At 35.6% G+C, this 16,336-nt stretch overlaps 1 protein-coding gene across 1 annotated transcript; it reads right to left on the bottom strand.

The window, feature by feature from the left end:
* Nucleotides 1-2,698: 2,698 nt before the first annotated feature.
* LOC308347129 (uncharacterized protein) lies at nt 2,699-14,099 on the bottom strand (the record flags this gene model as incomplete). The annotated part of the gene is made up of 2 exons (XM_080810270.1): nt 2,699-3,639; nt 13,172-14,099. 2 exons carry the CDS (start codon nt 14,097-14,099, stop codon nt 2,699-2,701), a joined length of 1,869 nt encoding a protein of 622 aa, XP_080666396.1.
* Nucleotides 14,100-16,336: the final 2,237 nt, after the last annotated feature.

Genomic DNA, 16,336 nt, shown 5'->3' with positions numbered 1-16,336 from the left:
TATAGCATCCCTTTCTGATCAAAACTCTTCAAAGTGTAGGGATAGATGGCACATACCTCAATATTATCAAAGCCATCTATGAAAAACCCACTGCAAATATCATTCGCAATGGAGAAAACTGAAAGCTTTTCCACTAAGGTCAGGAACATGGCAAGGATGTCCGTTATCACCACTGCTGTTCAACATAGTACTAGAAGTCCTAGCCTCAGCAATCAGACAACAAAAAGAAATTAAAGGCATCCAAATTGGCAAAGAAGAAGTCAAACTATCACTCTTTGCAGATGATATGGTACTATATGTGGAAAACCCCAAAGACTCCACTCCAAAACTGCTAGAACTTGTACAGTAATTTAGTAAAGTGCCAGGATATAAAATCAATGCACAGAAATCAGTTTCATTTCTCTACACCAACAACAACACAGAAGAAAGAGAAATTAAGGAGTCAATCCCATTTACAATTGCACCAAAAACTATGAGATACCTAGGAATAAACCTAATCAAAGAGGCTAAGAATCTATATGCACAAAACTATAAAGTACTCATGAAAGTAATTGAGGAAGACACAAAGAAATAGAAAAATGTTCCATGATCCTGGATTGGAAGGATAAATATTGTGAAAATGTCTATGCTACCTAAGGCAATCTACACATTTAATCCAATCCCTCTCAAAATCCCACCTATTTTTTTCAAAGAAATGGAACAAATACTCCTAAAATTTATATGGAACCAGAAAAGACCTGGAATAGCCAAAGGAATATTGAAAAAGAAAGCCAAAGTCGGTGGCATCACAATTCCAGACTTCCAGCTCTATTACAAAGCTGTCATCATCAAGACAGCATGGTACTGGCACAAAAACAGACACATAGATCAATGGAACAGAATAGAGCCCAGAAATAGACCCTCAACTCTATGGCCAACTAATCTTTGACAAAGCAGGAAATAATATCCAATGGAAAAAAGACAGCCTCTTCAATAAATGGTGTTGGGAAAATTGGATGGCCACATGCAGAAAAATGAAATTGGACCATTTCCTTACACCACACATGAAAATAAACTCAAAATGGATGAATGATCTCAATGTGAGAAAGGAATCCATCAAGATCCTTGAGGAGAACACAGGCAGCAACCTCTTCAACCTCAGCCCCAGCAGCTTCTTCCTAGGAACATCACTAAAGGCAAGGGAAGCAGGGACAAAAATGAACTATTGGGATTTCATCAAGAACAAAAGCTTTTGCACAGCAAAGGAAACAGTTAACAAAACCAAAAGACAACTGATGGAATGGGGGAAGATATTTGCAGACGACATATCAGATAAAGGGCTAGTGTCCAAAATCTATAAAGAACTTAGCAAACTGAACATCCAAAGAACAAATAATCCAATCAAGAAATGGGCAGAAGACATGAACAGACATTTCTGCAAAGAAGACATCCAGATGGCCAACAGACACATGAAAAAATGCTCCACATCACTCAGCATCAGGGAAATACAAATCAAAACCACAATGAGATATCACCTCACACCAGTCAGAATGGCTAAAATTAATAAGTCAAGAAATGACAGATGCTGGCAAGGATGCAGAGAGAGGGGAACCCTCCTATGCTGTTGTTGGGAATGCAAGCTGGTGCAACCACTCTGGAAAACAGTGTGGAGGTTCCTCAAAAAGTTGAAAATAGAGCTACCCTATGACCCAGCAATTGCACTACTGGGTATTTACCCTAAGGATACAAACGTAGTGATCCAAAGGGCCACGTGCACTCGAATGTTTATAGCAGCAATGTCTACAATAGCCAAACTATGGAAAGAACCTAGATGTCCATCAACAGTTGAATGGATAAAGAAGATGTGGTATATATACACAATGGAATTCTATGCAGCCATCAAAAGAAATGAAATCTTGCCATTTGTGACGACATGGATGGAACTAGAGGGTATTATGCTTACCGAAATAAGTCAGTCGGAGAAAGACAACTATCATATGATCTCCCTGATATGAGGAAGTGGAGATGCAACATAGGGGGCTGGAGGATAGGAGAATAAATGAAACAAGATGGGATCTGGAGGGAGGCAAGCCATAAGTGACTCTGAATCTCACAAAACAAACTGAGGGTTGCTGGGGGGAGGGGTGTCAGGATAGGGGGGTGAGGTTATGGACATTGGGCAGGGTATGTGCTATGGTGAGTGCTGTGAAATGTGTAAACCTGGCGATTCACAGACCTGTACCCCTGGGGATAAAAATACATTATATGTTTATAAAAAAATTAAAAAAATTAAAAAAAGTGTTAAACATGACTTAATATTTTCTGAATTTCTAGAAGTTGTGTTTCCTGATGGAATCATATAACAGTTTCTCTCTTATGCTCTTGTTCTTTTTTTTGTATCTTAATTTTCTAAGAATTATTGTTGAAAAATTGGAATTTAAAAATATTTAGGAGAAGAAAATGAGGTCATTTTTATAGTTATAGAGTGGAAAGACTAACTCAAAGGAAGGGAAATGCATGAGAAAGGGATTGGTTTTTAAATGGCAAAAATTTATATTCAGATATCCTCAGTATACTGCTGGCAACAGAAATACAAGCAATGAAGTAAAACTGTAGTGAGACTATGTTGATATTCATAGACATTTGAGGGACCTTGTGTTTTGTTTACTTGTTCTTCATTATGCCTCTAATTGATGACAACACTTTTATCCTTTATTTTTTATTTTTTTGAGAAAAATACAATCTTCCTTGCCCTGTCCATGAAGGCTCGCTTGACTTGCTGGTTCCTTAGGCTGTAAATAAAGGGGTTCAGCATGGGGGCTACTGAGGTGTTTAGCACAGCAACACCCTTGCTCAGAGACACTCTGTCTTTTGCTGCTGGATTAATGTACATGAAAATGCAGCTGCCATAGGAGATGGAGATGACAATCATGTGGGATGAACAGGTTGAAAAGGCCTTTGTCCTCTGACTAGCAGAAGGGAGCCTCAAAATTGTTCTGATGATATATATGTAGGACAGAATTATTAACGCCAAAGTGAACAGTAGAGTAAACACAGCACAGGAAAAACCCACTATCTCTAGGAATTTTGTATCTGAACAAGAAAGGTGGAGTAAGGGGAAATAATCACAGGTAAAATGGTCTATAACATTGGACTTACAGTAATCAAGCTGTATGAACTGCATGAGTAATGGGAATATGATTAAGAATGAAGCCAACCAAGAGGCAAAGACAAGGAGTTTGCAGACTCTGGGATTCATGATGGTCATGTAATGCAGAGGTTTGCAGATGGCAATGTAACGGTCATAGGACATGGCAGCCAGAAGGCAAAATTCAGTGACTCCCAAGAGGATGAAAAAAAAGAACTGAGCCATGCAGTCATGAAAGGAAATGGTTTTATCTCCTGTAATCAGAGTGCTTAGGAACTTGGGTATGCTGACAGTGGTGAATGAAACCTCTAATAAGGAGAAATTTCTGAGGAAGAAATACATGGGAGTCCGGAGGTGGGAATCCAGCAGGGTAAGGGTGATAATGGTCAGGTTCCCAGTGATGCTGAACATGTAGGTGATGAGCAGAAAGACAAAGATCACTCCCTGAAGCTGTGGGTCATCTGACAATCCCAGGAGGATAAATTCTGTTATTTCTGTGTGGTTTTTCATTTATTTCTTCTCTTGTATAATCTAGAGGGAAAAATAAAACCAAGCAGATTGTAGAAAAGAGGATTATCCATGGATAGTTTTGGAATTTGTCTCTGGAAATAAACATATTATACCATACCAGTTTGATGTAGTAGATCTTTAAGACATCTTAATAAAACAGGTAACATGTATAAGTAAGTTTTTATCATATGTTGCACTCTGTGTTTTACATAGAATGTTTCTCCATAAAATCCTTATTTCACAGATTGGAAACTGAACCTAAAAAGAGTTTTAAAAATCTTATCCAGGGGTGCCTGGGTGGCTCAGTGGGTTAAAGGCTCTGCCCTCCGCTCAGATCATGATCCTAGGGTCCTGGGATCGAGCCCCGCATTGGGCTTCTCTGCTCGGCAGGGAGCCTGCTTCCCGCCCCCTCTCTCTCTGCCTGCCTCTCTGCCTGCTTGTGATCTCTGTCTGTCAAATAAATAAAATCTTAAAAAAAAATCTTATCCAAACCATATATCCCAAATAAGAACAGGGGCTTTAGTTAGTTTTGTTTTGGTTTTTTTTGCATATTTGATAACTGGAATAGAAATAATGCCTGTTGATATAAATGTACTTCTTTCATGGGTCCCTTTCTTAATGGGAAACTACTTGTCTTTTTTCCAAAAACAATAAAAGTGTCTCCTTTCCTCATTTCTGTCCCTTAGTTTCCTGTACTATTACTTACTGTACTAGTGTAACATAGAAAAGATGACATGTCAGGAAAAAAGTCACTAAAATGGAGGTGTCTCTAAATTTGAAATTCACTGAAGTTACATCTTTAACAATGTGACAGATTTCTGTGTTTTCACTCTGACTCACATTCTCCTTTCAACTGCCTACTCATGATCTTAAGCTATAGACAATGAATTCATTGACATACTGTCCTCAGATATTACAGAGTACAGAATATGAAAAGACAGAGAAATTTAGTAGATTGTATCTACATATTTCATTGGCCAAAGAAGCAAAATCGGACGAACATTTAAAATAAACATTGTCTTCTACAGAACAGTTTTTCCTTCAAAGTTTTTTCCATCTAAATGTTGTTAGTGTATTCTCCCTATGTATGTATTCTACTTTTCATCCCATATTATGTTTTTATGTTTTTCCTTTTATTTACATCAGCATTCATTTATAGAAGTTTTGTTTTATCAACCCTGGAGTAATCAATGAATCATACATGAAATCCCTTTATCTTCTCTTCCTGAATAACAACAATAACAATAATGCATTTTAGAGTGAAGCTAAAATTTCCCTCAATAAATTGAACCAATCCATTTTCTAATCCCTTATTCTGTGTATTCTCATTAAATTGTAAAGTTTTCAATTCAGAGTCATGAGAGAATTCTTGCAATAGGATATTTAGTTTCAAGATGTAGAATTGTTGATTATTGGTATATAATGCCTCATAATACTGTGAAATTTTTTGCTCTTTTTTTTCCCTTACATGCCTGACTTCTCTTTTCACTCACTTCACTGTTTCGCAAAAAATATTGCTGTTGATTATTTAAGACAAATTCCAACTGAGATGGATAGTGCCAATGCTACTGGGAAAGCATGTGAGAGTCACAAGAAATGAATATTTCTTTTATTATTTCTCAGGACTGGAGAAAACAGGCTAAAGAGCGCTTACAAGAGAAACAGACATCACAATGACATTTTGTAAACAAACTTATGGCAATTCAAGTGTATGATGGATATTTCAATCATAGTCATTGTTCTCAATGAACAATCCTCTATAATTAACAGCTGTGTATAGATTCTGATCTCTCAACCATTTCTGTGATGTTTTTGGTAGAGAAATGAAACATACACCTGAGACTTGAAGGTATAATTTTAGGCTTTCCTTCCTAACTACTCATTCATGTTTCTTTCTCCCAGTCACATATAAGTTATGGTCACAAGTTTAGTGTGCCCTCTGCTTCTTTTTGTTTCAATGAATTCTAACCTGTCCTGAGTATCTTATTGTTGAATTACCTGTGTGGCCCATTGAAAGTGAAATTTAATCAATTTAATGAACGAATACTTGCTATCGTGTTAAATGAAATAACTGATATGCAAATGAAATAATAAACACAAACCAGTTATTTTATTTATTTAAGTAAATGACTTTTAGGACTCTTCTGTTGTTTCATATGAATTTTAAGGACGGCCTTGTTGAGAAAAGAATGGTATCATCTCCTAAATTGTCCAATTTAAAAATGCAACAATTTAAAAAGACCTATTAAGGATTGAGAAATTGCTTTTTATTTATTTATTTTTTAATAATTACAGTAGTGGTAAAAAGCTCCCTAAATTCCACAATATAATTGGACACTAACTTTACCATTCTGCATTCTCTATATGTGCTGAAATCTCTCTTCTTAAGTTAAAAGTCCTAAAAAAGTTGTGAACGTATGTATCTTCAAGGCAATTTGCACCCATAACATGAATACACAGTTTTCCAATTCTCTTTCTCTCTCATTGACACTCTTTTTCTTGGTGTAAGGTCTATATGCTAGGCTAATTTGTCAGAGAAGAGTGCAAAATTTTGGTTTAATTTGATATCTTGATTAATTTCTTGGTTTATACCAAGTACCATTTTTTTTCTTGCAATGATTCATTCCATTTTTGATGAAAAAATGTTTAGTGACATTTAATCTCATGTAAGAACTTCATGGTGATTGAATGCAAAAAATCTCATAAGAAACAATATAGATTTTTTTTTTCAGATTATTACTTTAGCAATGCCTTAGAGTAGTACCAAAATTAGTTTGGAATGCAGTTTACCTGAATCTTCTGAAAAAAAGAAATGAGCTTGCTTTTTTTTTTTCCTAATGGAAAGGGGAAGTTTGAATCCCAAGTCAGATTGACCAGTATAAATAGGAATAATGAAGGAAAAACAGTAATCACCTAAATCAGTTCACAATCTGTAGATTGTCATAGAGATGTTCTACTTATATCCTGATTATCTCAGTTTATTAACTAAGTATCTACATTTGTAGATGATTTTCAACTCAAAAATAAGGAAAAGAATTCTTATTAAATGTATGGCATCAGAACTTAATGTATAATGTGTGGTATTTTTAGGGCAACTTGTGGGCTTTGCATTCAAAGAAAAATAGATTAAAAATGCAATTTAGGGGTGCCTGGATGGCTCAGTTGGTTAAGAGTCTGCCTTTGGTTTTGACTCAGGTCATGATCTCAGGGACATGAGATTGAGCCCTGCTTTGGAGTCTGCACTCTGCGTGGAGTCTGAAATTGTCTCTCCCTCTCCCTCTGCTCCTCCCCATTGGTTTCTCTCTCTCTCCCTCTAAAATATATAAATAAATCTTTTTTATTTTAAACTGCAATTTAGCTACATTATAGTATTGTGAGTTTGGACAAGTTCCTATTTTAGTTCTTTTTTTTTAAATTTTGAAATGAGAATAATATATCATGGAATTACTTAGGGCTAATTTCATTACAAGCACAGTTAAATTGTACCAAAATATTATAGCATGTATTCCTAGACAGTAGTTACTAATATCTTATTAGCAAATAAAATCAGTTATCATATTTGAGGAATACAGCTCCATTACAAAATCACAATACCATTTTTGTTCTCACTCATTTGAGAGACAGTGCTAACGCTGTATGCTTTTAACCTCATTTATTCTTTTTGATAACCTTATGTTAATTTGAAGAAATTGACAATGAGAGAGGTTAAACGACATAAACAAGATCAGACAGCTACTAAATGGTAGAATTTAAATACTAATTTCTTTGTGCTGGGAAATGGAGCATGGGCTACTTATTAAACCTATAGTCAGTGGGAGAAACCAAAGTAATAAAATAATTTTCTGAAAATTAATAAAAGAATAAATTATTATGACAAACAGGAAATGTAACAAGCTCATTTTTTATAACACTAGACATATATGGAAAGAAATAGCAACCTCAAGTTATTCTGCATGATCTGATGGAAAGTTGAGTTAAGAATTAATGAATTAGTGCTAAGAAAAGGAAATTTATCACTGGTTTCAGTTTTATGATCTTACCTGTATTTGTCATATAAATGTATTGCATCGGCTGGTTGAAATGATACAAAAAGCACATTGACAACTATTTCAGTTTTAGGTTAAGAGATTCAGTATTTCTAAAAATCACTCTCAAAACATTTGGTATTACTTTATTTCTATAGCTAATTGCCTATTACACATTTTCCATTGCAGCTATGGTAACAAAAACAGTGAAGAGGAGTTAGATTTGGAGTTACTTTGGGCTTTTCTGGATGAAGATTCTATATGGATTTTCCCCTGCATGAGGCACATGTTTTATTTACTATATATGCCCATGTCTCACAGCAAATACTCCAAAGAATCAAATACGCCAACAAGGGCTTAGAGGAAAATACACTAAGGATTGTACAAATGTTATCAACAGTTGCACCAATATTGGAACAGGAAACTTTTTGGGATAATGCCCAAAGAGATAGAAAGGGCATAAGAAGTCAGCCAAAAGCATATGGAATATTTTGCATATGACCTAAATGAGAAAATAACTAAAGTGCAAGGTTTTTGGGAGAGATTTCCTGAATTTCCTAAATCAGGATTTCTTTTAAGATTAGATGCTCCCATTTCTTTTGCTGAGTAAAATACTGGGACAACTTAATCTTATATGAAAACATTACATTTTTATCATATACTAAAATGTCTCCATAGAAGTGGCTCTCCAAGCTAGTAGGTATCAAATAAATTATTCAAAAACACTGAATATAGAACAGTAAAAAGAATGGGCTAGAGTTCAGTGCTCAGTGATTTCCCATTGAAAGACATGAAAAACTAAGGATTAAATACTCATTGAACTCTTCAATCTTTTCCAAGAATCACTTGAAATTATTCTCCCATCATAGTTATGGTGCTATTTATGGAGAAGTATCTACTACCTAGAAGGCCCCTTTCCATTTGAAAGTTGTGCTGGGTTTAACTCTGTAATTAATGCAAGCATAAAATCTAGGAACTTGGTAGGATTTTACAACTCTGATTTCTCTCTGTTTCATTTTAGAAATGACAAAATATTGACTCATTCACTTTTTTTTCTTTCGACAAATATCTTTTGAGGATCTGCTATCTTTAAATAGTATACAAAGCACTGGGGATAAAATGGAATCAAAATAGATATGATTCCCACTGACATGCAATTACCAAAGATCAAGGGCAAGCCAGTGAGAGAAAAAGACTCGAATAATGTCACATAATAATAGCCAAAGTTATGAAGCACCTGGGTGGCTCATTTGGTTAGCGTCTGACTCAGCTTCAGCTCAGGTCATGATCTCAGGGTCTTAGGATTGATTCCTACCTCAGGGTTTGAGCTCAATGCAGAGTCTGCTTGGGGTTCTTTCTACTTTCTCTGCCCCTCCCCCGCTCATGCTTTCTTTCTCGCCCTCTCTAAATAAATCAATATGATCTTTAAAAATAAATAACAGTGTCCCAAAATACATAAGGTAACCTCCCATTTCAGAACTTTGATACTACGCCAAGGTATTTTTAATGAGGAAGCTTTCTCCATTATACTAAGTAATATATACATAAATATATATATAGAGAGAGATTTCATTATATTTAGTCATATATTTAGTTATATTATATTTAGTTCATTTATTTTCATTTTTTGAATATGAATGTATACAAAAATTTACTTTTAATATTTTATAATTTTTATGTTGAATGAAGTTTACCAAAAGTGCAAAAACAGTGACTTTTAGCTAAATACTCTAAATTATTCTTATTCAACCATAGTATTTAATAAAATTATGTTTGAGGATGGCCTAATTGTTTATATCACAGTTAATCAGTATAACCTGCATATCTGTGAAGAAAACTATTTAAACAGGTATGTTTAATTTCTATTAAAAGTTTCATAGATACAAAATTTTGTTACTTTAGGGATCAAAAATATTTTTAGTTTGATATATAAGTGCCTATGATATACAAGAATATCAATGGAAGACAGTATATCGCAAGGATTTTTTTTTTTTGAAGATTTTCTTTATTTGAGAGAGAGAGAGAGAGTGAGAGAGAGCATGAGAGGGAGAAGGTCAGAGGGAGAAGCAGACTCCCCATGGAGCTGGGAACCTGATGCAGGACTCGATCCTGGGACTCTGGAATGATGGCCTGAGACGAAGGCAGTCACTTAACCAACTGAGCCACCCAGGTGCCCAGAGATCTTTTTTTTTTTAATGGAGTTTTAGATCCAAGAGAGATAGGTTCAAATTCAAGCTTTGCTATTTACTCACATTATAAGACTGGAAAATTGTTAAAGGCCTTTCTTTCTTCATTTCTGAAACAGGTTTAACAATGTAAATTTTTAAAAAAAATTTTATTTATTTATTTGACAGAGAGAGAGATCACAAGCAGGCAGAGAGGAAGGCAGAGAGAGTGGGAGGAAGCAGGCTCCCTGCTGAGCAGAGATCCCAATGCCAGGCTCGATCCCAGGACCCTGAGATCATGACCTTAGCTGAAGGCAGAGGCTTTAATCCACTGAGCCACCCAGGTGCCCCCAATGCAAATTTTTAACAAATTAAATAAAACATAATATGTGGAGCTCTCTGTTTCAAAAGAAGGAGTAGCTTGAGACAGATTAATAGTCATGCAAAGGGCATATAGAAATGTGAGATTAAACAAAAAATAATGTGCTCTAAGACATATGACACCTTCAGTTTCCAGTTCTGCATGTAAGAAGTCACACATCACCACCTGGGTCTAACGAAAGAAAGAAGATGAACAGCCTGAAAAATCAACTCTTTTTGGATCCTTAGAGCAGGCAAATCACTGCCCTCAAGATTGAAAATCAGACAGATAAATATAAGAAGTGAAGGTTTAAGGGAACAGAGGCTCATGAGCAGGAACTCACATAAGTGCCAGAGTAGGAAAACCTGAAGTATAATATCAGAAAAATCACCTCATGCTTCTTCATGGGAAGAGGAACAGGGACCATTCTGAAATACATGAGAGTGCTGTGCTCTTAAGAGAGCCAGCCCTCACAAAAATCTAGCTGACCAGAGCCTAACCTGCTGGTACACTACAGAGCTCAACTGACTCCAGACAAGGAAATACCCAACTCCAGTATCCTCTAGCCTTCCATGTGGGAAAAAGGAAATACCCAACTCCCGCCCACTCTAACCTTCCTGTTCTACTAAAGTGGAGAAAAAAAACCTGAGAAACACTTACAAAATTTACAGCCCAGAGGCCAAGGCTCACTAAGACACTGAGCCCTAACTGTAGGGCTATAGAATCCTTCCCCTCCTCCCATGCCTGACCATCACATTTCTAAAAGTCTGCTTGCTCTGTTCCTTTTACCCAGTGCATCGTGTCAGGGTGTCAAGAAAAGAGTACAAGGATTACAAAGGCAAAAAAAAAAAAAAATTGAAGAGTCAGAGTGTGATTCAGAACCAGACATGGCAGACGTGTTAGAATATTAAGGCTGGAGATTTGAAATAAATATGATTAATATCACAAGGGATCTAGGGGGTAAAGTAGATGGGAAGCAAGAACAGAATGGAAAGATAGCACAGAGTTACAATCCAAAAACCCTATACAAACAAACAAAAAAACCACCACCAACAACAACGAAAACAATCCCTGAAGAAATAAAGAATTCTTAGACAAACAGAAATTAAATGTATGTGAAGTCAATATCCAGACTAGAAGGAATTGTTAAGAGAAATGCTTTAAAAAGAAGGAAAATAATATAGTTCACTGCGTCAGAGATTTACATAAAGGAAGGAAGAACACTGCAGAAAGAAGAGTCGAAGGTAAAATAAAAACATTAGTTTGTTGGGGCACCTAGGTGGCTCAGTGGGTTAAAGCCTCTGCCTTCGGCTCCAGTCATGATCCCAGGGTCCTGGGATCGAGCCCTGCATCGGGCTTTCTGCTCAGCAGGGAGCCTGCTTCCTCTTCTCTCTCTGCCTGCCTCTCTGCCTACTTGTGATCTCTATCTGTCAAATAAATAAATAAAATCTTAAAAAAAAAAACCACCCACAAAAACAAAACATTAGTTTGTTAACTTAGGGCACTTGACATACCCTAGGTGATTGTAGGCTGCTGAGAACAAGAAGGACCTGAGGGAATCCAGAAACAGAGCGAGCAAGGGATTACAAACTCCATAAAATAAGAAAATAAGGAAACGGGCAAAATCTTTGAATTGGGAAGATCCCCATGGAAGTGTGAGAAGACACATCCTTGGAAAAGGTTTGAGAGGTCCCCCCGAATTTTGTGGACTGAAGCTGGACTGAAGGGTGATGGTCTTCCTCTGTACAAATCCAGGTTTATAAGACTGTGAGAGGCCATTGTTTTTTCAGATATGTAAGTATCAACCCAAAGGTGCAAGAAACATGAAGAAACAGAGAAAATTCTCCAATCAAATAACAAAATCTTCATTAGCAGAGTCTAGAGAAATATAGCACATCTGATAAATTATTCAAAATAACTGTCATAAGATGCTCAATGAATTAGGAAAGTGGCATGTGTTTTAGTTTTATTGCATTCGCTTCAAATCTTTAACAGGTATAAATGGTTTTTGTAAGATTTTATTTATTTATTTGACAGAACAAATGAGAGATAGCCCAAGTAGGCAGAACGGTGGTCAGAGGGAGAGGGAGAAACAGGCTCTCCACTGAGCAGGGCGCCTGATGTGGAACTCGATCTCAGGACCTGGGATCATGACCTGAATGGAAGGCAGATGCTTAACTGACTGAGCCACCCAGGTGCCCCAAGTATAAATACTTAAAAAAAATGGTAGAGAACATGGAAATTCTTTAAATAGTACTCAAATCATGATCAATATTTACCTTGTAACATGCACTAAATTTCACAAAATACAAAGCTCTACATTTAAATTGCAAATCACAACTACTTATTACTTCTAAGAATGGAATTTAATATACAATAGTTTGGGAGTGTAGATTTTTTAAATTAACATATAATGTATTATTTGCCACAGGCGTACAGGTCTGTGAATCATCAGGCTTACACATTTCACAGCATGCACCAAAGCACATATCTTCCCCAATATCCATAACCCAGCCACCCTACCCTATCCCCTCACCTCCAGCAACCCTCAGTTTGTTTTGTGAGATTAAGTGTCTTTTTTTTAAATGTTAGGAGATCATCAATGAACTATTTGAAAACACACAAGAAATCACACACTAATTTTGAAACTATGCGTGCCACTTAGGAATTTATTAACAGAATTAATACTATTTTCCATATTGTGCCATAGAGTATGTCTTTTAGAAATGCACTTCATTTCGGCAAAGTTTTGTAGGACAAATAAAGTTTACCATATTTTAAAATAAGTCAATAAACAATGCACTGAAGACACTTTGGTACAGAAGTGGAAGAAACGAGCCAGGAAAATATTTAACTATAATGGGGCATATAAGAGACTATAAGAAGAAGCATACTGATATAGATATTTAGGAATTTCAGGATTTTACCTAGTTATTCTTTAGACTCTCCCTTTTTTCCCCCCGAGGAGAAATATTTCATTTACTTGAAGAAAATACTACTTTATGGACCACATCTCTGAAGGCTTGTTTTACTTGCTGGTTTCTCAGAGTGTAAATGAAGGGGTTTAGCATGGGGGCAACAGAGGTGTTGAGAATGGCTACTCCTTTTGTCAATGATGCCTTTTCTTTTGCAGAGGGATTAGCATACATAAATATACAGCTTCCATAAGAAATGGAAATGACAATCATATGAGAGGAACATGTGGAGAAAGCCTTTTTTCTCTGACTGGCAGATGGGATTCTCAAAATCGTTCTGATAATATACATATAAGATAAAATCACCAGTGCCAAAGTGAATAGCAGAGCAACCAAAGCAAAGTAAAAACCAATTACTTCCAGGAGCCACGTATCTGAACACGACAGTTGTAGAAGGGGAAAATAGTCACAGGCAAAGTGATCGATGACATTGGAAGCGCAGTAATCCAGCTGGAGCAGAAGCATGAGGGGTGGGAAAATGGTCAGGAACCCACCCAGCCACGCACAGAGCACAAGCACTGTGCAGAGTTTCCTGTTCATGATGGTGGTGTAATGAAGGGGCTTGCAGATGGCAACATAGCGGTCATAAGACATGGCAGTTAGAATGTAAAATTCTGTCACCCCCATGAAAATAAAGAAAAAGAGTTGGGCTGCACAGTTGTTATAGGAAATAGTCTTATCCCTGGTGATAATTGCCCCCAGAAATCTAGGAATACACACAGTTGTAAATAAGATTTCTAAGAAAGAGAAGTTTCGGAGGAAGAAATACATTGGTGTCTGTAGATGAGGGTCCACCAAGGTTAGGGTGATGATAGTCAGGTTTCCAGTGACACTTAATAAGTATGTGATAAATAAGAAGAGAAAAATCACAATTTGAAGGTCAGGATCATCAGAAAGGCCTAGCAGGACAAACTCTGTGATCACTGTGTGGTTCATTCCTCTCTCTCTCCTTTTCTTCTTTTAAAGGTATTTAGGTGGCAAAAGAATTAAAGGGAGGAGATGCAAGTTATAATTCATGATGATCAATATCACCATCATTGATACCATTGTAAAATACATTCTATAGTCCTCGATGATCTTATTTTCTTTTGATCCTCTTGTTTGCATTTGGTTGAATTTGGTTGTGAGTTTTGCTTTTTTAGTTTTCTTACATTTCAAAGAAATGTAGCAGGAGTAAAAAAAAAAAAAGAAATGTAGCAGGAGAAATTTGGAAACCTTTATATAATAACTCACATCATTGAAAGATGGTAAATAAAATCAGTACTTCTTGCTTTGTCCAATTTATGCATATCGTTGCATTTTTGTTGACAAATTAAGAGAAATAGGCATTTTCTTTCTTTTCTGTCACATATTTGTTAATGGATACTCCCACCTAAAAAATAGAAATGGATGATCTTAATTCCATCACAAGGTTAAAGTGAAATTTAGAAGACTAAATTAACAACCAGTATAGTTATAGGTTTTATGAGATGAGAAATCAATCAATAATTTTCCTAGCAAATGAAGCACGGTATTAGTTATAAATTATTTAAATTAATTAGTAACTTTATTTTATATTAATAGTTTTTAGTGTAGTTATCTATACTGTATGTGAGCAGTCTATATGTATTATATAGTAATATATATGTATTTACCATATGATGAAATATATAACCTAAATATTTTATTTAACAGAGAACATTTTCGTTTACTTCTTGGTTTGTCTTACAAGTCCATTGAAATCATTAATGTTTGACATCTTCTGTGACTTGCTAGAAATGTATATATAGAAACATTTTTATATTTGAGCTTAAAGGGACATGCAATATTTATCAATTTTTTCATTTTACTCTAAAGTACAAATTGAAAAAGTAAGTACTTGCCTCAGATCTTAGCAGTGCTGTCACCCAGATTTTTCATCTGATCCTTCTTTCTTACTTATTAGCTTTATGAGAAATGTTTGATTCTCTTATAATTCTGCCACACACTTACCTTTTACATGAGAAAACTTATCTATAAGGTTATTCCAGAAGCATATAGGAAAACCTCTGCCATTTCTACTAATCTATTCAGCTATTTCCCAGCTGTGCTGGATATCCAGTGCTATAGATTTTGATTGTTAAGTTTATGACAGTCCTCCCTTTTGTTTTAGATTGTCAGATTTGTGCATGAAGAATAGAATGTAAATCATTGCTTCTCTGCCAGACTCCAGCAACATTCACTCTAATCAAATTTGATTTGCTTTGTCTCTATTTTATGATGGCTCAAAGAAAATAATTCAGGAAATAAAAATGGAATGTCAGAAACTTTTAAAATTGTGGAAATAATACAATAGTCTTCTTCAATAATGTTAATTTAAAAATTTAGGAAAGCACGATTTAAAGAGAGGACTGAAAAGGATATAACATTATTGGGGTATTCTTAAACTAGATTGATTTCCCTTCACTTGGACTTATACCTCAAATTTTCCAAGACTACTTGTTTTGACCTCAAAATAAGGTTGTTCATGGATCTCCTGGGAACAAGACCAAGTCCAGGTCAGACTGTATATTTATAGACCATGAGGGATTTCTGGAAGCCATTCTTGCATTTCTCAGTAGCTTTTTAACTCTTCTCTATAGTGAATCTCCCTTGAGAATGGTTGTGTTCATCCTGTATCTCACAGAAGACCTATAATGTTGACTTCTGCAGAATAATTACTTCCATTAATCACAATTACTTAATATTTCATAAGTAACAAAAACAGTTGTGAAATCTTTCTTACAAAAATAAATCATAATCTAATTTATATTAATCTTCTTGAAATAGAAAGTTTTCAACATATACCCTTTTTTGCTGTTGTTTATCCTTTGGCTTTGTTAATGTTGAGGCATCAAGAAGCAAGGCCATTTAATAATTCTAAGTCAAATAATAACTATTATAATGCAATATCATACTCACAGTCTTAAAAAACATTATTACATTGGCTAGCCAATTTAGTCCTCATTACAAATAGCAGTATTTAATTGAGTCAATTTGATCATCTTAATTTTCATCTTGGCCTTTATCTCAAGTGGTGCCTTCTTGTGTGCTGATTTAGGGACCTCAGAAGGAGCCTTCCTGCATTCTGGTCAGGGAATACATTAAACTTCAGGGGGCCTGGATCATAGCCCAAGGGGTTCATTGCTCTTGAAATGGAGGATGAGAGATGGAGT

This window comes from Martes martes, assembly GCF_963455335.1.
Source record: "Martes martes genome assembly, chromosome: 8".
NCBI classification, from domain to species: domain Eukaryota; kingdom Metazoa; phylum Chordata; class Mammalia; order Carnivora; family Mustelidae; genus Martes; species Martes martes.
The sequence above is the reverse complement of the archived record's forward strand: the minus strand, read 5'-3'. Positions and strand labels throughout refer to the sequence as shown.